Source organism: Myotis nattereri (assembly GCF_964212035.1).
Source record: "Myotis nattereri genome assembly, chromosome: 11".
Classification (NCBI taxonomy): Eukaryota; Metazoa; Chordata; class Mammalia; order Chiroptera; family Vespertilionidae; genus Myotis; species Myotis nattereri.
In genome coordinates, this window is record NC_138086.1 from 77,864,984 (window position 1) to 77,891,801 (window position 26,818).

The window sequence follows — 26,818 nt, forward strand, 5'->3', positions numbered from 1 at the left end:
GTCCTCCCTTCCCTGGGACTGCCCTGTGTCGGTGGGTCTCCAGGGGTATAGGCTTTGGTGCTTTCCCTGGTGGGCAGACCCCTGGGGATGTGGGCCCAACAAGTCCCAAATTTATTGCCAACAGTCTTAGTCCAAGTTCTTCATAAGTAGTACATGGTATTTCTGTAACACTAGGGGGTTTCACTGATTTATTCTCTTCCTTAGTCCTGTTAATCCCTAACTTCAGGGAAAAAATCCTCACCTGGGGAAACAGCCTTTCTCCGGGAGGAGGTCTTGTTTAAAACACATAGCGCCAAGAGGGGGAGCAAACATATTTTTTAAAAAATATATTTTATTGATTTTTTACAGAGAGGAAGGGAGAGAGATAGAGAGTTAGAAACATCGACGAGAGAGAAACATCTATCAGCTGCCTCCTGCACATCTCCTACTGGGGATGTGTCCGCAACCAGGTACATGACCTTGACCAGAATCGAACCTGGGACCTTTCAGTTGGCAGGCTGACGCTCTATCCACTGAGCCAAACCGGTTTCGGCGGGAGCAAACATATTAAGAACAGTATGCCACATATGCCAGGTCCCTTGAAACATATGCTGTGCAGATGTTTCTTCCCTGCAGCGACTGTGTCAAGTAGCAAGGATGGACCAGCTTCCGGCATCTTGGGAGATCAAGGAAGGCTCTAAGAGAAAATGATGGCTGGGCTGAGACTTAAAGGAGAAAGCCAGGTAAGGAATGCTAGTGTAAAAAAAGAGTGAAGGCGGGAGGGGTGGGGGTGGTAACAAGGCTTGCTAGAGTTTATAGAGAGCAAGGCATGGCAGGTTGGCCAGAAATAAGAATATGGATCATGTAAATTTCCTGAGAGAAAGTCTGAAGACTTTAAGCACATACATAAAGTTTAGGAAGGCCACTCTGGGTACAATGTGAAGAATGAGTTGGGATAAAATTGGACAGAAAGGCCATTGTAGAGAGGTGAGGCCGGAGATATTGGCCTAGCTAGAACAGGAGTAGTGGAGATGGAGAGAAATGAAGAGTTTAGACATCTCTGAGAAGGAGACATTGACGGGACTTTCCCATGGCTGTCAATGGTGAGAGGGAGGGGCTGAGTATTTCTGGCTGAGGCCACTGGGTTGATGATGATACCATTTAGAGATTGAGAACAAAGAAACAAGTAAAATGAGGATTTAATTTGGGATACATTGTTTTGAGATACATTGGAACTTGGGGATGTATATCTTGAAGGCAGTCAGGTATGCAGATTTGTAGTAAAAAAAGAGAACTAGAAATTTTTATTTAGGAGTCATTAGCATAATCACTGAATCCATGGCAGTGAATGTGATCACCAAAGGAGAGTATAAAAAGTGAGATAGGAATAAACTGACTAGGACACAACTCTGAGGTACATGGGCATGTAAGTGACAGGCAGAAGATGGGCATCCTGGAAGTTAAAATACCGTGCTATACAGAAGCCAGAGGAAAACTAGCAAAGTGTGGTTTCACAAATCAAGGGGCTGTAAACGCAGCAGGCCTTGATCACCAGTATCAAATGCTGCCAAGAGGTCAAGTGAAATAAGAAAGAGGGTCCACTGGATTGAACAAACAGGTTATTAGTGACTTCGTTTAGAATCTCAGTGGAGTGGCAGGGGCAGAACCGAGACGCATTGAACAAATAATCCATTGACTGAAGCTCTTGGGTGGACAGGAGGCAACAGAATCCAGAGGACAGGCATGAGCAGATCAAATACAGAGAACATGCAGAAATCCGTGCCTCGGACAAGGTAGATACCTGATGCCCTGCAATGTCGGGCAGGGTGGGCATGGGGGCAGGCAGGCTGATGAAGATGGAGACAGGAGGTTGCTGGCGTTCCTCTCTGAAGGGTTCTTTCTGCTGAGAAGAAACGAGGGAGCAAATGAGGACTTCGGAAACATACCAAGATGCAAACCAAGCTGTTTCCTTAGATAAAATGTCTTTTATTAGAAAAAAGAAATCGGAAACATTTCAAGTATACAGAACAGTATAGAAAATAATTACAATTTAACACCCCATGTATCCTCCACCTGGCTCTAAGCTTTTGCCACATTTTCTGCAGATTATTTTTGGGACAAAATAAAGCATTACAGATGCAAGGGAGCCCTCCCTATTACATTCCCTTCCCTTCCTCTCCATGAGTAAATCACTATTCTGAATTTGGTGTCCATCACTTCCTTATGTGATTTCCGGTTCTTAAACTTTTGTATACCATGTATGTCTTTCTGCAACCTGATTCCTTCCCTCCCCTCTCAATATTATGTTAATGGATTCTGTTTAAATGAACACTAGTACCTTTGGCTCATTAGTGCACATTTAGTATTCCATGTATGTCCATTTGTCCAACAAACGTAACTTATACATCTACTCTCCCACAATGGACATTTAAATTGTCTCACTAATATAAGCAATGCTGCTATGAACATCCTTATGCCGGTTCATGAATATATATATAGCATAAGTTTATATTTATTTATTCCTATGTAAGTCCTAGCATGCAGCTTAATAGGAAAGATAACCCATGTGCATGAATTATACAGGCCATTCATTCGTCTTCAAGAAGGGCCCAGAAGCCGATGGATGAGTGACGCTCTCCCTGGAAAGCGTTTGGAGGCGGCTCCAAGGGCCACACACTGTCAGCCCTGGAGCCTCGTTCACGGTCACCCCGTGGCCTCACGTGCGCCCATTCATTCTCTGAACTCGAGTGCGCGCCCCCGCGGCCGGACCCGGGCCCAGGGCGGCCTAACGCGGAGGGTCCGCGGGGGCAGCCGCGCAGCCGACCCCTGGGCTGTGCCAGGCCCCCAAAGTGACAGCGCCCGGGGGGTGTGGGGCGTCCAGGGCCTAATCTCACTTGCGACCCCGCGCAGGAGGCTGAGGCTGCGGTGTGGACGGGGCACGGACGCTTGCCTCCAACTGTCTCTCCCCTCCACTCGCCACGCCGCCAGGTCAGTAGCTGGGAGCCCGGGCGCGGACCAGGCCCCCGCCCGGAGCGCCGCTCCCCAGCCGGGCCTCCCCCGGTGGCGCCTCTCCGCTTTACGCCAACTTCGTAAGGAGGCGCCGAGGCCAACCGGGCGGCGCCCGCCTCCCAAGCTCTGACGTCAGATCGCGCGGGGCGGCCCTCTCGGCGGCCATGTTTAGTGAGGGCAACCCCACCCTCGCGCCCCACCGGCCTTCCCCTCACACCTTCCTCAGGCTCTTCACGGACGAACGGGAGGGTTTAACCTTAGAGGCAGTGTTGAAGAAGCCTGCTGACGCCTGACTGCCCGTGGCCCCGGCGGTGCCCAACCCCGCCAACTTAAACATGGCGGCCGCCCCCGAGCGGCAAACGAGCGCGGACGCCAATGAAGTCATGCCCACCATGGAGCAGGGCGGCGAGGCCGGGAAGGGGAAATCTCGCGAGATCTCAGGGGCCGCCGCGCGGCCCGGAAGCCTCTCGGAGGGGCGGGGGTGGGGGCGGGGGCGGGAGGCGTGCGCGAGCCGGAGGAGGAGTCCGGGTGCTGCGAGCTGCGCAAGCCGGGCAGCGACGCCGGGCGGCTGCGCCGCGGAACTGGCGTAGGCGGCCTTGGAGAATCGCGGGCTGCGCCGCTCCCCGGCTGGTCGCGGAGGGGGAGGGGATGTCGGTCAGTGCGAGATCCGCTGCTGCTGAGGAGAGGAGCGTCAACAGCAGCACCATGGGTGAGTCTCAGCTCCGGGCCGCCCGGCGCGGGTCGGCGGCTCCGGGCGCGGAGGGCCGCTGCGGCCGCGGACCGGGCCGGGGGAACGCCCTGAGGCCAGGCGGGGGCGGCGGCGAGAGGAGGTGGGGTGGGGGCCACGGCGGGCCCGGGGCGCGGCGGCGGCGGGCCCGGGGGGAGGGGAGGCGGCGGCGGTGACAGTTTGAATTGAAGGCGAGGGGAGCCGAGGCGGCGGCATTTCCTGTGCCGCGGCGGGCGGGCCCGGGAGCGGGGAGACGGGAGCCGCGGCCTCCGGCGCCGCGGCCGGAGCAGCCCGCGGGGGTCGTCTGTGCCCGGCCCGCCGGCTTCCGCGGCCCGGCTTCCCCGGGCGGCCGGCCGCAGCCCCGCGGGAGCTCCCCTCGCGGGAGCGGCCCGGCCCGGCGCGGAGGTGGGGGGTGTGGGCCGGCCCGGCGGGCGCGGGCGGGAGGAGGAAGGATGCGCTGGGCTGCGGCCGCGGGGAGGCGGCGGCGGCTGCAGCGCTGCCCCTGCCTCCGCTCGGGCTTCCTTCCCCCCGGCGCGGCCCCGAAGGCCGGGGGATGGCGGGCGAGGCTTGAGGACCGAGACTAAGGAGCCCGCTTTGGGCTTAATTTGTAAGAAAAAAAGGGAAAGAACGTCGGGGAAGGGCGCCCTCCCGAGGAGTGGAAGCGGGTGGGAAGGGTCGCGGGGAGGGGAGGGACCCTTCATTTCTGAAAGTGTGCAGTGTTCCCGGGGACTGTACGGAGCCCTTTCGTTTCCTCCGCTCCCCCCGCGCGTCGGAGAGAGCGAGGCCGTTTCATTCACATTTTCCACTGCCGCGCTCCCGGGCGGGCCGGGCGGTGGGCAGCCGGCGGCGGGTGTCCGGACGCGCTCCCCTCGTTGCGGGACGGGGTGGGAGCGCCCTGTTTCCCACCGGGGTTTTCCCCGCGCGAGGCAGGAACCGTGGCACCCAGGTGCCTGCTCCGTGACCGCAATAACGTCGTTGCGAGTTCATTGTCCGAGTTCAGCCCTAAGGTTTCTTTTGGTCTATTTTGGTAAAAGGGGAAGGGTGCCGAGTGCCCCTGAAAATCTAAATGAACGGGCCGTCTGGATTCAGAACATGTGACTTGTTTTACACATTGACATACACGCAGGTGACGCAGGTGGTCCGCACCCCCGTCCCCCACCCCAACCCCCAGCTTATGAGCAAGTTGGGGAGGAAACGTTTTCGGCGTTAGATGCACAGAAAGCGATGACGTGAAACTTATGGAAGCCCGGTAGACGGAAGGCCGGTGCCTTCGGATATAAACGGCTGCAAAGCTGGTTGCTGCTGCCTGGATCCCTTGTGCCTCCAAACAGCCGGGACGGGGCGAAGGAGGCGGCAGGACACGGTCCCTCGCCCACCCAGCTGTCGGGTGGGGCTGGAGGAGGGCGCGGGCAGCGGGAAGTGAGCGTGGACGCGGCAGGGGTGGGCTCTCTGGTCACTTCGCGTCAGTCTGTGGGGACAACACGATGGAGCCTGCTTCTCTCTCTTTTCCCTCCTTTTTATTGAGAAGCCAGGTTCTTTCAGTAAGGTTATTAAAAATGTCACCTGTGCGGTTAGGTTTACAGAACTGAAGTTCATAACTGATTCTAGAACTTCATTTTGTGTTTGTCAAGTAGATTTTAATTTACAGAAAGGAGATATATATATATACACACATATACATATACATATATATACACATATATATTTGTTATTTAGTTGAGAGTTTTTGGTTTCTGGTTTTCTCTTGCAGATAAGGTATTCAATAGTGTAACTACATGAAAGGTAGTGTTATCAATGGATTATGTTTCAGAAGTTTGTTATAAAATTGGTTGTTTAGATTTATGGATTTTCCCATAGAAATAATCTTAAATAAGTCCATGCCAGAACTTCTGAGCTAGTGTGAGATAAGGTTGGATCCTGACAGATCTTAAAGCAATTGTAGAGGGTTGACACAACATAGGCGCCTCCCCCCATCCACCCCCACCCTCCCCAAAAAACACAAACAAAAAAAACCAGCTTGGGGAGGAGGAAGAGTTCGATCTGTGGTTTCCAAGGTCTCATGCATGGGGGTGGTCAGATGACAGGACCAGTCAGTGAAGACCGTGGTAGAGCGCTTGGTTTCAGACTTCTTATAGTTCGATGTACACATATTCACAATGGGTATGCTCTACTCTGGGTTTTGCCAGTAGAGTATTGTTACCTACTGAATTACAGTGGAGAACCACGTTTCACATTTTGAGCTAATAAGCCATGTTCAATTTTGATTAGAGATTGAAACATTTTATTTTAACATTTATGCATTTTACTAAACTTTAAGACAAAACTTTTGATATGTTCACTGAACTAAATTTGAATTGTAAATGATTTGAGATTAATTACACAATGAAAGTGATGTAGAAAAAAATGTGTTTTGCAGAGTAGAATTTTAAGGTAGCATGATTATAGGTTAGGCCTGTCCGATGAGAGCATACTGCTAAATGTAGACTGTTGGTCTCTACAACAGTGTTTTGCAGACTGCAAGTTGAGACCTATTAGTTGGTCTTGAAACCAATTTTGTGGATTTCTCCTAATGCTTTTTAAAAAGTAGGAGAGAGCCCTATCGGGTTTGGCTCAGTGGATAGAGCGTCACCCGAAGGGTCGCAGGTTTGATTACAGTCAAGGGCATGTACCTGGGTTGCAGGCTCCTCCCCGGCCCTGGTTGGGGCTCTTGCAGGAGGCAGCCAATCGATGTGTTGATCTCACATTGATATTTCTTTCTGTCTTTCCCGCTCTTCCACTCTTTCTAAAAATCAGTGGAAAAAAATATCCTCGGGTGAGGATTAACAACAAAAAGGTAAGAAAGAAATAGAAAATAGCAGTACATTAGTATAAATTTGGGGAGAATTAAATTCTGTTATGTAAGTATTGTTTGGGATATTTCTTTTCTTATTAAGAATTACAGTAAAAATTTGTAAAAGCACTCTGGGGGATATAGTTGGATGTGCAGTATGTGCAAGGGGTTGGAAGTCTTGGTGTGAGGAGGAAAGCTTTAAATGGTATTAAGTCCATGTGGCTTTTTCTTACCCGGATTCGTTTGTGTGTGGATGGAGAGAGCTGAGGCTACTGCTTGAGAGGAGCTCATCTCAAAGCCAGATGGAGTTGCGTGGTAGCCACTGCAGCATTGTAGGAAGTGGAGAAGAGAGGTCTTTCTTAACCATCTAGTGACTAGACCAGACACAGTTTGCCAATGGTCGGCAAACTGCGGCTCGCGAGGCACATTCGGCTCTTTGGCCTCTTGAGTGTGGCTGTTCCACAAAATACCGACTTCTGTGCATGGGCCACGAAGTTTCAGTCGCACTGTACGTGCGCGCCCCCACGTGGTATTTTGTGGAAGAGCCACACTCAAGGGGCCAAAGAGCCGCATGTGGCTCGTGAGCCGCGGTTTGCCAACCACGGATCTAGTCCATAATTCTTCTTCCTAGAACTCCGACCACTTAATACTTAGTATTTTTCAAACTTGGGAATCAGAATCACCTAGGTAGCTTTTGTGTGTCTGTACATTTATCACTTAATTAGTGGACCTTTGTGAAACATGGTCAGTAATTATTGAACATACAACATTATAGTACTAGGTCAGTATTTTCCAAAGTATAATTGATGAACCTCACACAGGAGGGTCAGTCAGGGCCTCTTACATAAGTGCCCTATATAGGTGTACCATTTTTACTCTTTTAACATCGTATTTTTACTTACCTTTCCTATGTTTAGATACACAAATACTATTGTGTTAAAATCACCTACAGTATTCAGTACGGTAACATGCTGTACAGGTGTATAACCTAGGAGATGGGCTAAACCATATAGCCTAGGTGTGCAGTAGGCTATATATCATTAGATTTGTGTAAGTGCACGGCAGAATTGCTTACCTCATTTCTCAGAACATACCCCATTGTTAAGTTGTGCGTAACTATATACGGGTAGGCTGTGATTTGTTTAAAATGTCCCCTTCTGATAGATACTTATTCTCAACTAGAGGCCCAATGCATGAAATTCGTGCACTGGTAGGGTCCCTAGCTGCTGCTGGCTGCTAGCCTGGTACTCCCTCCCTTCCCCCGGCCGGCCCTGCCCCCTGGTCAAACTCCCAGATAACTCTTTTATTATTATTTCACAGAGTTTTTGAACTCTTTGACACAATACACTATAATTAAAGCAGTAGTGTTGATGATATTGTAACTAGCTTAGGATTTCAACACTCACATTCACTCATTTAACAAATTTGTATCTTGTGCTTGCTGTGTGTCAGGCACTGGGGAAAGTGAGTTAAATGCCATGACAGAAATAGAAGGCCTGGTGATTAAGAGCTTAGATTTTGGAGTTAGGCCTGGATTCACATCCCTAAAACTTAACTGAACCTTGGAAAGATAACAGAATTTTTTCTTGTTTCCTTCTTTGTAAAAAAAAGTAGGGCCCTGACTGGTTTGGCTCAGTGGATAGAGCATCAGCCTGCAGACTGAAGGGTCCCAGGTTCGATTCCAGTCAAGGGAATGTACCTTGGTTGCAGGCACATGTAGGGAGTGTGCAGGAGGCAGCTGATCAATGTTTCTCTCTCATCGATGTTTCTAACTCTCTATCCCTTACCCTTCTTCTCTGTAAAAAATCAAAATATATTTTAAAAAAAAGTAGGACTCCAAAAAAAAAAAAGTAGGACTCCAAAGTTATTGGAAAATTAAATGAGATAATACATGGCAAGTTCTTAGCCTGGCTTATAACAAGCACTCAGATCTTAGCTTTAAAAAAGGTATTAGACTATTTGGCAATTAGCTACTTTTCTGTCTCCATTGTAAGTTTCTTAAACTCAAGGACTGTTTTGTTCACTTTAATATTTACTTACTAAATCATTTGTGATATGATTTAAAGGTATATATACAGTGGGAGTAGTAGGAGAAGGATACCTTTTCCAAAATGGAAAAGATGAATCTTAAAGTTGGGTATAAGTTATTAGGCAGAGGAAAATTTTCACACTTATTCTAAGCTGTGAAATCATAGTGGTGTAGGTTATGAGATCTTGTGTGGTATGTTGAGGATTTTAAAAAAGTCTTTATTAAAGGATTTTAAAAGACGAGGGGTAACGATGAGCAACATGATAATTCCAGTAGGGAAGTTAGAGTACAAGGTGTGGCCAATGAAATAAGGAAGGTTAACGCAGCTGTCCTAGAACTAAAAAGTGATGAAGGACATCACTAGGGTGTTGGCAAAGGACATGGGGTATAGGGATGTTGGTGAGATATGTGGTGTGTGAGGGGATGTAGGTGGTAGATAACGAACCCAGAAATGTTGGAGCTTTCTGGATGAAACTGGCCAGCTGAGGAAGGGTGTGGATGGGAGATTTACTTAAAAAAATAAAAGAGTATCATTTCTTGAGATAGGTGATTTAAAACATGAAATTGATCCCTGGCCAGTGTGCTCAGTGGTTAGAGTGTTGGCCCATGCATGGGTTCGATTTCTGGTCAAGGGCGTGTACCTGCATATTTGCATATTTGGCGTGTGTGGGAGGCAACTGTATCGATGTGTCTCTCTCCATCAATATTTCTCTCTTCCCAACTCCCATTCTCTCTAAAAATCAAAGGGAAAAAAATATCCTCCAATGAAGATGAACAAAAACTAACAACAACAACAACAATAAAAACACACATGAAATTGCGAGGCTAGGGAGATAGCTAAGTAGGCGTGTCTGGTAGTCTCAGGATTAGAGAAATCTTGGATGGAAAATAAACATTTTAAGATTATTATAAATTTTTTCATTTGTGCTTTGAATTTTTATGTTTAGTAATTGAATCTGACATATTGAACAAAAGCTATACTGGTAGTTTGGTCAGTACATTTTTTTTTTTTATTTAGTTAATATTTGTGCTTTGGTGAGCAGAGTTGAAGGAAATTGGAATACAGTGATTTGTGTGAAACTCATGCATTCTTCAAAGTTAGATCAGAAGTCACCACTTTCTTGAGTAATACTAAAATGTTTACTTAAAATTTCTGCTGGTATATTTCACAGCAGCAGCTGTTTAAGGGTCATGCAGGTGTTTCTTTACACAATGACATTTTGTATCCTTCTGTATTCAAATTGTTCATTCAGATTGTAATTCAAGTTCTTTCTTTTTGAGGAATATTTTGGTACAGTTTTAGAGAATCTGTAAATACTTTCAGTGAAATCATTATTTGTTAAGAGGAGGCAAACTCTTTATAGTACTTTTATTCTAGTGCTTTCTGTTTATACTGTTATTTAAATGACCAGGGTACCACTTCATTTGTTAGCATTCTGGGATGTGAGGTGTTCTAAACAGGGAAACACTTTTCAGTAACTAATATACTGCCAACCACCAACATTTTAAACTATTTTTAATTTTAAAAAGTTTCATATATATGTATATATATATTTAGTTCCTTGTATGATTAATTTAAACAAATTAACCAGAAGGAATAAAAACCATTAAGTTATTTCAGTCGCTAAAAGTTAATTTGTGTTCTTTTTTAATTACTTAAAATTTTTTCATGGCTGTAATTAGAGGTATATTAGTGGTTAGTGGTTCTTAACCTTGGTCAGGCATTGGAAACACTTCTAATGCTTAACGCTTGGAGGCTCATTAATTCACAGGTATGAGGTGGGGGTTCAAAAAGTGTGCATATATTAGTATTTTAGTTAATTATGATGAGCCATCAGGATTGATAACCTCTGACATGAATTACATATTATGTGGTATTTGTAAAAGTACTCTGTAAACTCTTACATTTTATACAAAACCAAGATACTATTCACTTAATATTTAATGTGGTTTTTGGTGTATTAACTCATGAATTAAACATACGTATTAAATATGTACATGGTGTTCCAGTGTTGATACCCTAATTTGCCTAGCCATTTTTTATTTGTAGTTTCAATATTTTAGAATTTTAAGAATTATTTTAAAGAGTATCTTCAAGCAAACCTCTTTTGCTCTCCCTAGTTATTTTCCTAGTTTAGTACATTAAACTTGTTTTAATTTCTGTTTCTTATATTACTGGAGAGAGATTTGTTATGTATAAACTGATTAGTTCCATATTTTCAGTAGAATATACTGAACTTCTTAAAATCAACATCAGGAATATTTTGTTTTATGCTGTGACTTATATAGTCTAGAACTATTAAATAATGCAATATGATAGTCATTTTTGCTTTTTTAAACTATATGTATATTGCTTTTCACTTTTTTCTGTTCTGTGGATATATTTATCTTCTTTTGTCCCTGGAGTTTGTAACTATACAGTTTGCTGTTACAAATCTTTGTGTTTTACTTGCTCAGCTTTTATTTCCTGGTTCATTTCTGTATTGAAGGTCTGCTACTTGTTAAGCAGTGAGTTAGATTTCCATTTCTGTTTTCCAGTTGTATTCTGTATAGTTGATATGCTGGGTGAAAATGAAATAAAGTAGAAGTGATTAATATTTTATGGAGTATAAAATAATGTGCAAATAGAAAACCAAAATATGTAGTCATTGTATAATTTGCAAAGACCATGCTAGTACATACATGCTTAGAGGACAAATTGTAGTCTTCTATTTTTTACTAGAGGCCCAGTGCACAAATTCATGCATGAATTCATGGGTGGGGTCCCTTGGTCTGGCTGGTGATCGGGCCATCTTGCCCAGTCTCAATCAGGGCCGATGGGGGCCAGCTGGCCAGAGAGGGACCATGGGAAGGCTCCAGGGCGTGTCCAGCCTCTCACCCAGTCCTGATCAGCCAGACCCCAGCAGCAAGCTAACCTACCAGTTGGAGCATCTGCCCCCTGGTGGTCAGTGCACATTATAGCAACTGGTCGAGCAGTTGACTGGCATATTGTACTTTTATTATATAGGCTATTTATTGATTTATTGTGAGAGAGAAATAGGTTGTTCCACTTGTTTTTTTATCATCTTTTTAAAAATAATTATTTAATGTTGAAAGTATTACATATGTCCCCTCCCCCGTTGACCCCTTCCAACCCTCCTCACCCCATCCCAGGCCTTTAGCACCCTGTTGTCTGTGACCATGGATTATGCATATTGTTCCACTTATTTATGAATTCATTGGTTGGTTCTTGTATGTGCCCTGACCAGGAATTGAACCTGCAACCTTGGCATATCAGGGATGATGCTCTAACCAACTGAGCTACACAGCCAGGAACTTGTCTTTTAGTTTTCTCGTTGCTGGAAAGGGTGAATCTAGTAGTTAACATATCTCTAGCTTAAGTTTGGAAACTTGAGAACTTGGCAGAAAGGATGGAACTAGTGATCCTAGATAGAAATATACATAGTTCTGTTTTGGATTTTATAATAGAATATAAAAGTTGGTCTCATACAGAACAACTAGGAGTTACATATTTTTTTTTTTTTTGGCGTGTTGTTAGGCCCGAGAGCCTCTTCCATCCTTGTCAAGGGGAGTGCTAACCTTCTCTCCTTTCATATAACACAGGAGTTACATTTTGAGAGGAGGGTTCATTCAGCTGTGAGCCAAAAAGATAAAACTAGAATGACTTAGCTGGCAAGCAGACTCACCAAAAGTAGTTAAGTTTGTGTTTGACCATGGTGCTGTGCTGTTAGAAAGATAATTATGTAGATATTGTTTCTTTGTTTTCTTTTTTAATCCTCGTTGGAGGATACTTTTTCCATTGATTTCTAGAAAGTGGAAGGGAGGGAGGAGGGGCAGAGAGAGAGAGAGAGAGAGAGAGAGAGACATCCATGTGAAAGAGACACATCGATTGGTTGCCTTCCACATGTGCCCCCACCCTTGACCTTGAATTGAATCTGAGACTCTTTAATCCATAGGTGGACGCTCTAACCACTGATCACCCCAGCCAGGGCCCTTTTTTTTTTTTTTTTTTTAATTTTGGAGCTAGTTTAGACTTGCTTAAAAATTGCAACCCCTGTCTTTATGAAAGTTAAGTATTTTGATCAACATGGAGGAAATGAGGAAGTAATACCATAAACTTGCAAATATGCCATGTTGTATGAAATCAATGTTATATGGAATAAACTGGCCCGGAATAAGGGAATAAGAGGAGTTTTATGCTTGATGGAAACTTTTATTTGAATCTGTGTTAGATGATTTGAAGGGTGAGTGTTCTATATCTAGCTACTCACTAGTGCATTCCATTTAACAAATTAGAATCTAACCAAGATGAACAAAGGACTGTCTTTCCTATCGAGTAGTTTCCTCATTGGTCTCATTGCTTCCAGTCTCTTCCCACTTCATTTAATAAGTCTTTGTAAGATTATTGTACCCCAAATACTACTAATATAATTGGCCAATTATAGAACTTTAAATATTTTTCTATTTATAGTATAGGCTTCTAAAGATTCTTATTAAAAATACTGTTTTCTCGGCCCTATCAGCAAGATTCTACTTGTCACCCAGTCTGCGTGGCTCAGTGGTTGAGTGTCAACCTATGAACCAGGAAAAGATTTTACTCTGTTTCTAGGCTGAGGCCCAGGTAACCTTTTTATAAAGCTCCTCAGGTACTTTTGATTACAACCAGGATTGGGAATCATTTATCTGCAAAGAATAGAGACCTTAATAATTGCACATTGTACTTTACTCTTTGTGAAGTGGTAAATATTTCATTCATGTATACTAGTATACATACATATGTATATGTGTGAAAATATTATATGTATATCTTACAATAACCTCATAAAGACATTATCCCAATCTAAGGCTCAGAAAGGTTATGTAATTTACTCACCAGAGCATAGCTCTAAGTTAGAGCAGATACTGGTATTCATATTTCTTATTAAAATATACTACTGGATTCGTCCACCTGGCCTGCGGGGATCGCACCAAAACCGGAAGCCGGACATCCCCTGAGGGATGTAGCAGTGTGCCAAGCAGCAGGCGGCAAGGGAGGAGCTAGAACTGGGGCCAGGCGCCATGCCACTTGCACTCATCCTGGCCCACTGCGCCTGCTGCCGCCACTCAGTAGTACTGCTGTGGAGTCGAGAGAGGCTCCTCCGCCACAGCTGCGCTCACCAGCCGTGAGCCTGGCTTCTGGCTGAGCAGTGCTCCCCCTGTGGGAGTGCACTGACCACCAGGGGGCAGCTTCTACATTGAGTGTCTGCCCCCTGGTGGTCAGTGCATGTCATAGCGACTGGTTGTTCTGCTGTTTGGTCAATTTGCATATTAGCCTTTTATTATATAGGATAGTTTTTAAAAATCCCTCTCTGAGTCTTTTGTAGAGATTTGGTCTTTCCATTCCCTTTAACAATATTTGTGGCAGGGGGTTATATGCTTCTAACCATCATTGTTACTTCCCTGTGAACTTTGTTTTGTACATATCCCTGCTGAAACCAAGAAGTGCATATCTTGTGATCTTAAAATTACAGATCAGAATACATCTATCTTTTGTCTCATTCTACTTGCTATAAGTCTGTTAATGAGATCTAGAGTTAAATTACCTTTTAGGGTAGCTATTGATTTATGGAGCATAGCTTTAGCTAAGATGTTCCTGCTTTTTCCTTTCATGCTGCTATTGGTTTAACTTCTTCACTTTTTGTTGTTGTGGTAACTAGAGTAACTTGTTGATTGAATGGCTGAAAATGTGCTTTCACCTTCTTTTTGTAGTCTGATCTTAACTGAAAGTTTGTCTTTCAAATTCTGGTTTGGGTTGGGGAAAAAGGTAATGGTTTAGATCCACATATTTCTATGTTATAACTTAATTTGGGTTCTGAGTGTGTCATATAAAGTTTTTGTTACCTTTCTCAGTTTGTTTTTTTTAAGACTTTCTTTTTTTAAAATATATTTTATTGATTTTTTACAGAGAGGAGGGGAGAGAGATAGAGAGTTAGAAACATCAATGAGAGAGAAACATTGATCAGCTGCCTCCTGCACACTCCCTACTGGGGATGTGCCCACAACCAAGGTACATGCCCTTGACCAGAATCGAACCTGGGACCCTTCAGTCCGAAGGCCGACCCTCTATCCACTGAACCAAACCGGTTAGGGCCCTTTCTCAGTTTTTATCATCTGCCAGTTTGACAAGCCTATCTTTCATGTTTTTTATCAAAAGTATTGAATGATGTTATCTGGATTTAAGTAAGATGGATCCTGGTGGTGTATAATTCTGTTGAATTTGGCATACAACTAACCGGCTATTGATCAATCTTATTTTATAATTTTTCAGTCTTTCTGTACCTTGCTTGTCAAAATTACCTTCTACAATTTTTCTTGAGACCTTGTCAGAATTACTCTTTTTTCCTTTGCAGTCCAATGCAGCGGTTGCCACCTGTGGTTTGCGGACCACTTGTGGTCTGTGATGTCCGAAAGGTTGGTGACCTCTGGTCTGATGAACTTGTCAGAAATGGAAAATAAAGAACACCTGATTTGTCTATTAAAAAAAACCCAACATACTGATTTGTGGTGAACATGACTTCATTTTCTTTCTCTGTGACTTTTTTTTTTATACTAGAAATGCTTCAGATTCCTTAATAATAACCTGGAAAACAGAAAATATTATAAAACTGAATTACCCCAAATCCACTTAGCAAAATACAACCAGTGTTAAAATTTGAATATATTTTCTTTCCAGTTTTTTTGTGTTTTTTTTTTGTAAACTTCTCTTAGAAGCAGTAAGTGGCCCAGCTGGTGTGGCTCAGTGGTTGAGCATCAACCTATGAACCAGGAGGTCACAGGTTCGATTTCCAGTCAGGGCACATGCCTGGGTTGTTGGCTCTATCTCCAGTAGGGGGGGGGGGGGTGCAGGCGGCAGCCAATCCAATGATTCTCTCTTATCGATGTTTCTCCCTTCCTCTCTGAAATCAATAAATCTATAATAATAAAAGCGTAATACGCGAATTAGACCAGACATCCTTCTGGATGACCTTCCAGATAAGTCAGGGCTGCGAGGGAAGCCTGAGTCTCGAGGGCCAGCAGGAAGCCGGTGCTGGCAGCCGGGGAAAGGAAGGCCTACTCTTGCATGAATTTCATGCATCGGGCCTGCAGTATATATATAATAGAGGCCTGTTGCATGAAAAGATTCGTGCAATAGGCCTTCCCTTCCCCTGGCTGCCGGCACTGGTTTTCCTCCGGCACCTGGGACCCAGGCCTTCGTTCAGGCCAGAGCCGTCTTCAGTCTTCGCTGCTCGGCCGGAGCCACCTTCAGTCTTTGTTCCGTTGCTTCGTGCCTACGTATGCAAATTAACCACCATCTAAAAACAATTTCTATCAAAAATGCATTCTATTGTTTATATTTCTCATGAATAATTTTACTTCTAAAAATATGTCTTAAGGGAAAAATATAAATTCTGTTTCTATTATGCTACATTTAAAAAATTGGGCCCTAACCGGTTTGGCTCAGTGGATAGAGCGTCGGCCTGTGGACTGAAGGGTCCCGGGTTCAATTCCGGTCAAGGGCATGTGCCTTGGTTGCGGGAACATCCCCAGGAGTGGGTGTGCAAGAAGCAGCTGATCGATGTTTCTCTCTCATCGATGTTTCTAACTCTCTATCCCTCTCCCTTCCTCTCTGTAAAAAAATCAATAAAATATATCTTAAAAAAAAATTGGATTCTTTTGTAAGGAAGAGCTGTTCTGTCTTATGTATTTATTCATTCATTCATTCACTCATTCAGTTACTTGTTAATACTGGTATAGGGAAACGAATATAAATTTTATCAAATTGTCCTGGATTTGACCATTGAGAGCTATTTCAGTTGGCTCCTATTCTTTCTTTCAACATGCTCCTTCAATTTTGGGGGGTACTTCTTTACTTTCTGGTTCATCTTGTGTTTTCCTTTCCTAAGCCCTGGGATCAGTCATTTCTCCAAGGAGTCTAAGTTCCTTTTATTTGAGAATAGGATTTAGAATGCAAGGTCTGAGCACTAGAAGTGGTCATTGCTCTTGGGGTGTCATTGCTTCTAGGTGTCTTTAGCAGATCTAGGAAACTACATAATTATATATTCACACCTATGTTAATTTCTATGTATCTAAGTGTGTCTAAACACTATATATGTATATGTTTATTAATGTAAAGTCTTTAATTCATACTAATACGCCAATTTCAGTCCACTAACACAAGGTTCAATCTAGTCTTTTTCTTTACCTTATTTGTAACTTCTTTCTCCAACAGTGAAAAACCTGGCGTCCATCACAATTTGCATATTTATTCAATTCTGGTATACACATAAATGTAGTTTCAGAATTGGTGTTATTATTTACTTACTAGGGCAGTGATGGCGAACCTTTTGAGCTTGGTGTGTCAGCATTTTGAAAAACCCTAACTTAACTCTGGTACCGTGTCACATGCAGAAATTTTTTGATATTTGTAACCATAGTAAAACACTTATATTTTTTATATTTATTTTATATATTTAAATGCCATTTAACAAAGAAAAATCAACCAAAAAAATGAGTTCGCGTGTCAGAGGTGACACGCGTGTTATAGGTTCGCCATCACTGTACTAGGGTATAGTATTTGTATATACTTTTTTGTCTTTAGTCTTATACAAAGTACTGTTTCAAAGTTATGTTTTTTTCTTCCCCACTCTACATGTGATAATGTTACTGATTTGAAGTACAGTTAGCTTCATTTGTTATTTCTTTTCTGGTTCATTTTGTGTTCTCATATCCTGGCTGGCTTAGGTTACTTTTTATTGGAATGTGCGAAACATTACTGTGTTATTAATAGTCAACTCTATAAAAACAGTATATCCACAAGTGTCCCTCAGACCTTACATCTCTTTTTACTCTATTCTGGTTCCCCCTTTTTTATCACTGTTCCACCCATCCATATGGACAATCAATCTCATTAGTTTCTGATTTAGTTTTTAGTTTCTCCCTAGATTTTTACATAAATAAGAAAACTGTAAGCAAGGAGACAGAAAAACTATAAGTGAAAGGTAGCGTACAGGTCTTGTTTTCTTATCTTCTGTGTAGTTGCTTTATCCCTTTTTGAAAATGAGATATTGAAGTCCAGTTCATGTTGAATTGTCTTATTTCTTCCTTCCATTTTGTTAGTCTTTGCTTTGTGTATTTTTGGGCTCTGTTGTTAGGGGCATATTTGTTTATAACTGTTAAACCTTCTTGATAAATACTCGTTTTAATCAACATAAAACATTTTTTGTCTATGGTAACAATCATTGTCTTAAAGTCAGTGTTGTAGCCACTTTAACTCTCTTTTTGTTACTTTTCCTAAACTTTTTCTTTCAAGCTCATTGTGTCTGTGATTCTAAAAGTGTTTCTTGTGGGCACCATACAGTTGAGTCATGGTTTTTAAAACTCCATTCAGCCAGTCTTTGCCTTTTGGTTGGAATGTTTAATCCTGTTACATTTAATCTAAGTACACTGAAAGGTAAGATTTACATCTGTCAAGTTCTGAAGCTTCATTTCACTTATAGTTCTTTTCAACTTGAGAATTTTTGTTTGGTTCTTTTTAATAATTTCTCTCTCTTTATTGATGTTCTGTATTGGCAAACATTGTTCTCATGCTTTCCATTAGTTTTTCTTTTCTTTTTTCTTTTTAACACCTTTAAGTTTGCCTAATGGCTGGGCTTTTTGGGGGTAGTTTTCATTGATTGCTTTTTCCCCCTCTGTATGGGCCGTGCATTCATGGAGAGGGTTTTTGGTTTTGTCTTGTTGCATTTCTCATAATTTTTTCTTGAATGCTGAACTTTTAAGTAATATAGTATGGCAACTGGGGTCAGAATCTTCCTGTCTCCCATTCCACAGGGTTTATTGTTGCTGTTTGTTGTTTGTTTATCAACTTTTGGGGAACTAATTCTGTAAAGTCCGTTTTCTTTGATATGTGTTGTCATTGAAGTCTCTGATTATCTTAGTGGTTTTGTTATCTTGTGGGATCTTTCAGGGAACCACCAGACATGTCAAATAATGATAGTTCTTTGGGAATGAAGCATTGAAGGAGCATGTTCTGCCTCCTCCAGTTGTGAACAGCTGCTAATTTTTGCCATTATTGCATGTTGTTGGTTTTCAAGGCTACTGTGGTGCTGGGGAGGGGAGATGAGAATGGACAAGTTAAAATGCAAAAAGAGCTGCTGTTTTTGCTGAGATTCAGTCCTTTTTATTGAATAAGCACTCTTTGGATTGCTGCAAGCCTTTTGTTAATTTCCAGGGTTCTGGAGATGTAAAGATGGGAGGAGTTGAAGATTTTTAAGTAGATCCTACTAGGAATCTATCTCAATTTTCCTCAAATTCCGGTTTTGTTGGGTTTCCAGTTTATTACAACACCCTGTGATCAATTTTGTTGTTACTGAAAAGTATATTTAGCAGTTTCTAAAACAAGTTGCTCTTTTCAATCCTTCCATAATACTATCTATATGCTTATGATTCCCAAATATATGTTTACAGCACCAACTAACCCTAGAATTTCTAGATTCTTCTATTTAATTGTTTACTGGACATCTCTCCTTGAATATATAATGGACACCTCAAACTTAGCATGTTCAAAGATGTTTTCTATTTTGGCAACTTTGGCTCCCACCTTTCCAGCCTTTTCCTTCTCTATGTTGCCTCTTTCCCTAAGAGATATCACTAGCCATGGAGTTGTTCAAGCTCAAAGCCTAGGAGTTTTCTTTGGTCTATTTTTCCTTCACCAGTCAACTCCAGTCCATTAGCAATGTCCTGACAGTTCTACCTTCAAAACATTCTGAATCCTTCTGATCTTAATCTACACCTTAATCTACACCATCTAAAGTTAGTGTACCCTTTCTTTCTTGGACTATTGCAGTAGGCTCCTTACTAGTTTCCTTATTTTCACTCTTTCTCTAAGCAGTGAGAGCTATCTTTAAAACACAAATCAGGTCAGGTCACTCTCCTGTGTGAAACCTCCAGTGGCTTCCCATCATACCTAAAATAGCATCCGCATTTCTTTGTCTGATCCCACATGACCTGGCCCCTGACTGCCTCCCTGACCTCATTTTCTATCACTTATCCCCTGGTCCACTACTTCACATCTTTACAGTTCATGTACCTTCTTTTGGTTCCTGGAAGTAAAAGTTCATCCCCACTTTTAGGGCCTGCCACTTTGCCTAGAACACATCTCTTTTCTTTAGTCCTCAAATTATACCATATGCCAAAGACTTCTAGGAGATGAGGATAAAGCAAAGAATAAGACACAGGGGGCAGACTCTGAGGCGGTTTTGTTATGTTTTTTTTTGTCTGGTGGGTTTCTTGAATATGCAAACTATAATATTTTCTCTGAAACTTCTTCAACTCTCCCAGATGGCCCTTTTTAAAATTTTTGATGCCACAATTTATATAATTCATTAATGTCTACCTTGATGGAACTTACAATCTAGTTGGAGGTGGGTTGGGGCAGAGATGGCAATAAACAAGATGAGTACAATGTATGTTAGATGGTGGTAAGGGCTAAAGATAAAATCATAAAACAGCGAAGTTCTGAGGTGATGAGTGGGAGTGTAATTTTAGGTAAGGTGGTCAGGGCGGGCCTTGCTGTGAAGATGACATGTGAAGCGTTAGCATCATTATCATTGTTTCAGGTTGTAATATAACTCACAGATTCATGTCAGTATAGAATAAAAATGCACACTTTTCACAGACATTTTGTCCAAGGGCAGTCTGTTTTCTTTGTGCTTCATTAGTTGTCTTTCGGTTTTCATAGCTCACATTTACTTCATTTTTCCATTTGTTTTTGCTTTCCATCTTTAGCTTCCTTCCCTTTCATGTATCCATCCATGAGCCTGCATTTCTTCCCATTCTGAATTTTAGTTTAGGTAATTAATAAAACCTGAAACACAGTACTGTGTAAATATTTTACCTAAAACATTTTGTCTTTATCTGATCTGGGCTGTCTTAATCCAGTGACTGACAAAGCAAAATTGACATTTTTTTCTTACTGATATTTAAATTTGGTTCCTATATAGCTTCCAGAAACTGTATGCTTGACAGCTTTCCCACCATTTCTCATAACACTTCAGGTGCAGGGTATAGAAAAGGTAGGAGGTTTTTTGTTCTATATTTCATCAAGAGAGCTGCTGAAAATGAACTCAACTCACTGGGCCTTGTATCCCTCAAAAAAAAAAAAGTCTTATTGACATGTGTAGAGAAAAGTCTGCCTTTAATTTATTTGTAATTTACCTGTGATTTGTTGAATTACATGTAAGTAACTTATTTTTTTCCCTATCTTTTGCTATGTTCCAATGGATTTCCTCTCCTGTTTGGACTAAATGTGTCATGTACAATTCTTGGAATTCTTCATTTACTGTTCCTCCGTGGATCTGTTCTGTTGGAATCTGGAACACTGGATGATGGAAATGTGTTCTTTACAAAGTAGCTGTGAGTATACTTGATAATTTTTACAGAGACTTTTTTCAGTCTAAATTAACTTAAATTTAACTTACAGTTGGATGAAATATAAGCCAAGGAAGCCTTAATTTAATACATAGTTGTAGCTCTACACATGTAGGCTCTCAGATATTTTATTTTAAAATAATATATTCTGATCAGTATCCTAATTATATTTAAAATTAGGTTTTCAATTTAATTGGCTTTTTTTTGTCTCAACATTTGGCTTAAAAATTAGTTTATGTGAATGAAAAAAGGGTAAAAGGTTATGGTTGGAATATTTAACTACATATGTGATATTAGTGAAGAATGCAGACTGTTGTTAAATCCAAATGTGTTAGATTAATGCTTTAATCTCATATGAGGTTTTTTAAATGAGAATTTAAATGTTACAAAAACTTTTAAAAGAAATGAATACCTCTTCGGAATATTTTGCAATTATATTTTAATGATGAATAAGACCTACCTCTTAAGTAAAATTAACTATAAGACTCTACTCAGATGGCCTGAACTATGGACAGTTTTTCTCACCAATGGGTAAGTTAAAAATCAGACTTATTCACTACACCAATTTAGAAGTAAGTTTCTTTGAATTACTCATGCAACTATTATATTGAGGTCATCAAAAAACATAAAAATTATAAAACTGAATTATAATTTAAAACCAGGATAAATCTGATTTCCCTGATAATGAAGGCGGCAGGATCATGTGAAAACTTGAAGTGACATAATTGGATTTGGTATAATAGCATGAAAGATACTGTTTATTGATTAACACTGGTCATGAGAGCCTTCAAAAATTTGTGGAGAAATTGCTTTAAACTCAACTTTTTTTTTTTTAAACTCATACCTGTGGTAATTAGTATGAACAAATGGGATAATTAGAAGAGTTCTTAATATAATTTTAAGGGATTTTATATTGTGAATAATCCTTTGTTGTTTCTTTTTAAGTTGATTGGTCAGACTCTTATTGTGAATAACTCACTATAAAGTGAAATCTTTCCTTGGAGGCAGGTTTTTTAAAATTTTTATTTTTTTTTCCTTGGATTTTTATAATTGGCCATTATATTGTCAGTTAACTCATGCTTAATTCATTTTGTCCATTGCTGCAGTTAAGCAATACTTTTATTGATACCATTAGAAGTCTGTTTTATTTGCCATGAATAATAGTTTGTATCGTTTTCAAAAATAGGTTAGTGAAGGGAATTTAAAATGTGTGACAAAAGAGTTTGTTGATAAATGAATAACTTGGCCCTTTTTTCTTTTCTCAGCAACAGAAGAACCTTGAAGGCTATGTGGGATTTGCAAATCTACCAAATCAAGTATACAGGAAATCAGTGAAGAGAGGGTTTGAATTCACACTTATGGTTGTGGGTAAGATATGATTTCTCCCTAAAATTGAATTTTGATCTAAATATTAAACTATTAATCAACTCTGAATTAATTTAAGAAAACAATATTCCAAAAAACTACAGGGACCCAGTGTTATATTTTCTCTTATTATGTGACTACATTTTAAAATTGAGCGTGGTATAACAGGATTTATATGTTTCCTTGCCTCCTTTTAGTTTCCAAAACTACAAGTTGACAAGCAGTGGGGTGGAGGTGGAATAGGACACTAGAAAAGTTCTCTTCACTTAGTAATGCTACAAGACGAAATAGCATCTGGTGATTACTTATTTCTCCAGGATAATTTTTTTTCTGTGGCTTATATTGCTAAGTAGCGTCATAGCACATGAGCATTTAACTTAAACATATGTGCTCTCAATTTGAAAAAGAAGGATAGGGTAGGAAGGATCATAATCATGCAAATTATTACCTCAGGAATTCCTTGAGTATAAGTTCTGGAGTGAGTGAAATATGAATCTCCTTATTCTTTAATTCAGTCTCATTTTTCTGTGCTTTATTCTTTGAATACCTTACCCTGCATGTAGTCAATTTTAAGATTGTCAAGGGTTACTTTGACAGTAGGTTGGTAACATCATCATTGTCTATGAAGGAACACATTACCATATGTAAGATGAGTAGACTTAAATGACAGTCTTAATCTTCAATGACTATAATATTTTCATCTCATTTAGGCTGACTTTAGAACAAATCCTAAGTATGATGCAACTTTATTGTATTTGTCTATACTTTGTAAGAAGGTTAAAAGCAGGATAATGGATTGACTGTCCTTGACAAAGAAAATTGAGTTGATACTGGGCCTTTATGTTGTGTGCATTAATTTTTGCTAATACAGTCAACCCATGGTATTGAATTAGATTAAATTATTTATAAAATACTCTTCATTGAAGGGAAAAATATTTTTATCAATTGACCGTAATACTTTAGTTAACTTGCCTGTCACAGGTAGAGTAGAAGTATAGTATGCCTAGCTTCCAAATTGCTGCTATGGAGTAGAAGTGGGTCTAGCTATATGGATAAAACTCCTATAGAACATGCCTTTTCTTCCATAAGTTGGTAACATGATCATTATATGTGAAGAAATAGTACATTTACATATGTAATGTTAGTGATCTTAAATGTCAAACTGTAGACAAATATAAGATCATTTTTTTTAATTTGTAAGAAAGCTTCCAGGGTCCATTAGGATAATTACAATGATTTTCAAAAAGGTTTTGATATTAAAATTTTAGTATAAAAAAATAACTTCTTTTTTAAAAAATAGGTTTTTATTGATTTTTTTTTTTTTTAAGAGAGGAAGGGAAAGAGATATAGAAATACTGATGAGAGGAAACATCAAATTGATTGGCTACCTCCTGCACATACCCTGCTGGGGATCGAGCCTGCAACCTGTGGCATGTGCCCTGACCAGGAATCTAACCACTGACCTCTTGGTGCATGGGTCAACACTCAGCCACTGAGCCACACCAGTTGGACTAAAGAATAATTTCTTGAACATATACTTAGTAGAATAATATTGGCATATGCAGGCCAGATTGAGTTTTAAATGCCTGTGAGATTTTTCTAGATAAATATATATTTTTTAAATGTTAACTCTTACCTGAGGATATGTTTTCATTGATTTGAGGGAGGGACACGCACGCACGCACGCACTCGGTTGTCTCCTGTATGCACCCCAACACGGGATTGAACCTGCAACATTTCACTGTGTGGCCAGCGCCACACTGTCATATCATCTTGATTTTCAGAGGAAATATGTAATCTCTGAATGTATCCTTTTGTGAACTACAGCTTTTATATTTTCATTGATAAAACATTTAGGTCTCTAATTCAGCAAAGTATGAAATCTGTCTAGCTTTTTATTAAGCATACTAGTGGCCCAGTGCATGAAATTCATGCACATTAAAAGGGGATTGATTAGAGGAAATATTTTAATATTGCTATTTGCCCTTTCTCTATAATAGAAGTGTCAGAGATTAAAGAAAATTAGTAAAATATATATGAAAATCTTTCTCCTGTCAGAGACTGGGGCGCACCACAGGACCCAGAGTCAAGTCCCTGCCCACCCATGTGCGCCTCAAAATCGCGTGAGACCCAGACCTTGCCACCCCCCTTCTCCTCCCCCATTGGGCTAGATCCAGACCTGGCCGGTCTCACCCTTGTCAAGCCCCACCCGGCAGGGGGCGCGGCCTGAGGTTCCCTGTCAAGCCCCATGGGGGCGGGGTGGGGAGCCTTTGGTCCCTGCTGATTGCTCGTAAAGACTCATTACGGAACTCAGCCTCCACTGTGAGTGCAGCCATCTTGTGTTACGGAAACCCTGCCTCCACTGTGGGCGCCACCATCTTTGTGGTGAGTGATGGTCAATTTGCATATTCCCTCTTTATTATATAGGATTTACACCATTAACTATTGTGAATGTTACAACTATGCATACTCAAGTTTTGGTTTTTTTTTTTTTTTTTAAAGAAATACAGGCTCACACAATCACCAGTGTGCTTGCTTCATGCAACCTACTATTTGTCCTTGGTGTATAAATTTGGGTATATGAGATATATAGGACTTGAAAGAGTCTATGAGTCATCTAGTGCATAAGATCAAAGTCAACCCTTCAGCATTAAAAGGCACTCCTTAACATCAGTTTGTAGAATGTGCTCCCTGCTCAAGAATAGATCAACTCCCTGCTTCCCCTCTTATATCCAAGTAAAATGTTTTGGGGTTTTTTGTTATACTCTGTGGTGTGTTTTTTTTTCTCCTGATATCTCGCCTTTTTCTTATCCTCTAGTGTGATCATTGGCCTTAAGCTGCCCTCTAGTTTTATAGAACCCTCCACTTTATTTCCACAAAATCTTTACTTTGTCTGGTTCATATTTTTCAAAACTAATCCTATTTCCTTTCAAACTAAAACTTCCATAGTGAATGCTGGCCACTACTAGAAAGAAATTAGAGAAAAAATGTAATATCCCTCACCCCAGTATGAAAGATTAAAAGTATTTCCAAGAATACTTGATTTTTATGAGGGGATGTTTATTGAATGATCAGTTATAATTTTAGGCAACAACACGAAGAATTTAGAGGAACGTGGTGTGAAGAGCTGTTAAACAGTATCTGTTGACTTCAGCTTTTTTTTCAGTTTAGCAGAACTTACAGAAACTTGATTTACAAACTCCAAAAGATGGCATACCCTAGCCAAAAGGAAAAAATACATTTATTTATTTTTATTCTTGACATTATTACAGATGTCCCTCATTTCCCCCCACTTTGCCCCCTTCCATCCAGCCCCTGCCCCACCCCAGACATATACTCACTAAGGACAGTGCATTTTAAAGACAAGGTTGTGATAATCCATTTGAAAAATAATCATAAACAAAATTTTCTACATAGACATTTAGGTTTTTCTGGTAATAGGATTTTTTAAAAAGTAGTTATCTTCTTGAATTGGGCTATAAAAAAGAGTACTTTTATTTGAGTGTACCAAGAAATATCATAAATCATAAATATCCTCAAGACCTCTCAACTTTTGATGCATAGCAAGTGAAAACTTTTGAACTCAGTGAATGACGTAATTATTGAGTGGTTGGTTGGAATGTTTGCTACTAGCTACATAGCAGAATTACTACTTAGCTCTTAGTGCTGGTGGTCAGTTACTGTAATTAGAATAAGTAAACCTTGTTTACATAATTGCAGAACCAGGTCATCGGGAACCTGTTTAGCTTGCATTTTATAATTAGCCTGTACATCATCTGTATGTTGCAAATTCCAGGATATATAGAATACCTTGGAAATAAGCAGTATCTAATGTAACCTAGACTGTTAGATTAAATCTTCAGAGATAAGCATATCAAAAAGCAAAATAGCCCTAACTGGTTTGGCTCAGTGGATAGAGCATCAGCCTGCGGACTCAAGGGTCCCAGGTTCAATTCCGGTCATGGGCATGTACCTTGGTTGCAGGCACATACCCAGTAGGGAGTGTGCAGGAGGCAGCTGATCGAAGTTTCTCTCTCATCGATGTTTCTGACTCTCTCTATCCCTCTCCCTTCCTCTCTGTAAAAAATCAATAAAATATATTTTTTAAAAATCAATGAAATATATTAAAAACATTAAATTTTAAAAAAAAAAAGGCAAAACAAAGAATAGCACCCTCCTGGATAACTTATTTTTATCTACCTCCTGGGTGATATCTTTTCTTTATTTAACTGAATAAATATGTATTTTTAAGTTTCCCATCTGTTAACTCTCACCATTTGACTTCTTAATATAAAATTGTTTTTATTAAAGGTCAGTAAAAGGCCTTCTCATTGTCCCTTGGCCACTTTTTTAAAAAATCTCTTATTTGGTATTATTGACCACTTTTCTTTGCAGTTCCTTCTCACTTTTTGTGATACCGCCTCTTGATTTATCT

General features: G+C 40.8%; 1 protein-coding gene and 1 long non-coding RNA gene across 2 annotated transcripts in view; one reads left to right on the forward strand and one right to left on the reverse strand.

Annotated features, from left to right (window-relative positions):
- The window catches only part of LOC308527186, a 52,280-nt gene extending 49,230 nt beyond the window's left edge, over positions 1–3,050 (reverse strand). Inside the window, exons 1-2 of the long non-coding RNA XR_013996600.1 lie at positions 2,930–3,050; positions 1,781–1,879 (exon numbers count right to left, since the gene is read on the reverse strand). This is a non-coding gene — a long non-coding RNA (uncharacterized lncRNA). The remainder of the gene's footprint in view (positions 1–1,780; positions 1,880–2,929) is intronic.
- Positions 3,051–3,636: 586 nt separating this feature from the next.
- SEPTIN7 (septin 7) overlaps positions 3,637–26,818 on the forward strand; it is a gene marked incomplete at its 5' end in the record, with an annotated part of 56,974 nt that continues 33,792 nt past the window's right edge. Inside the window, 3 exon segments of the mRNA XM_081102544.1 lie at positions 3,637–3,695; position 3,697; positions 22,284–22,386. Of these exon segments, the coding sequence (XP_080958670.1) occupies positions 3,637–3,695; position 3,697; positions 22,284–22,386 (163 nt within the window).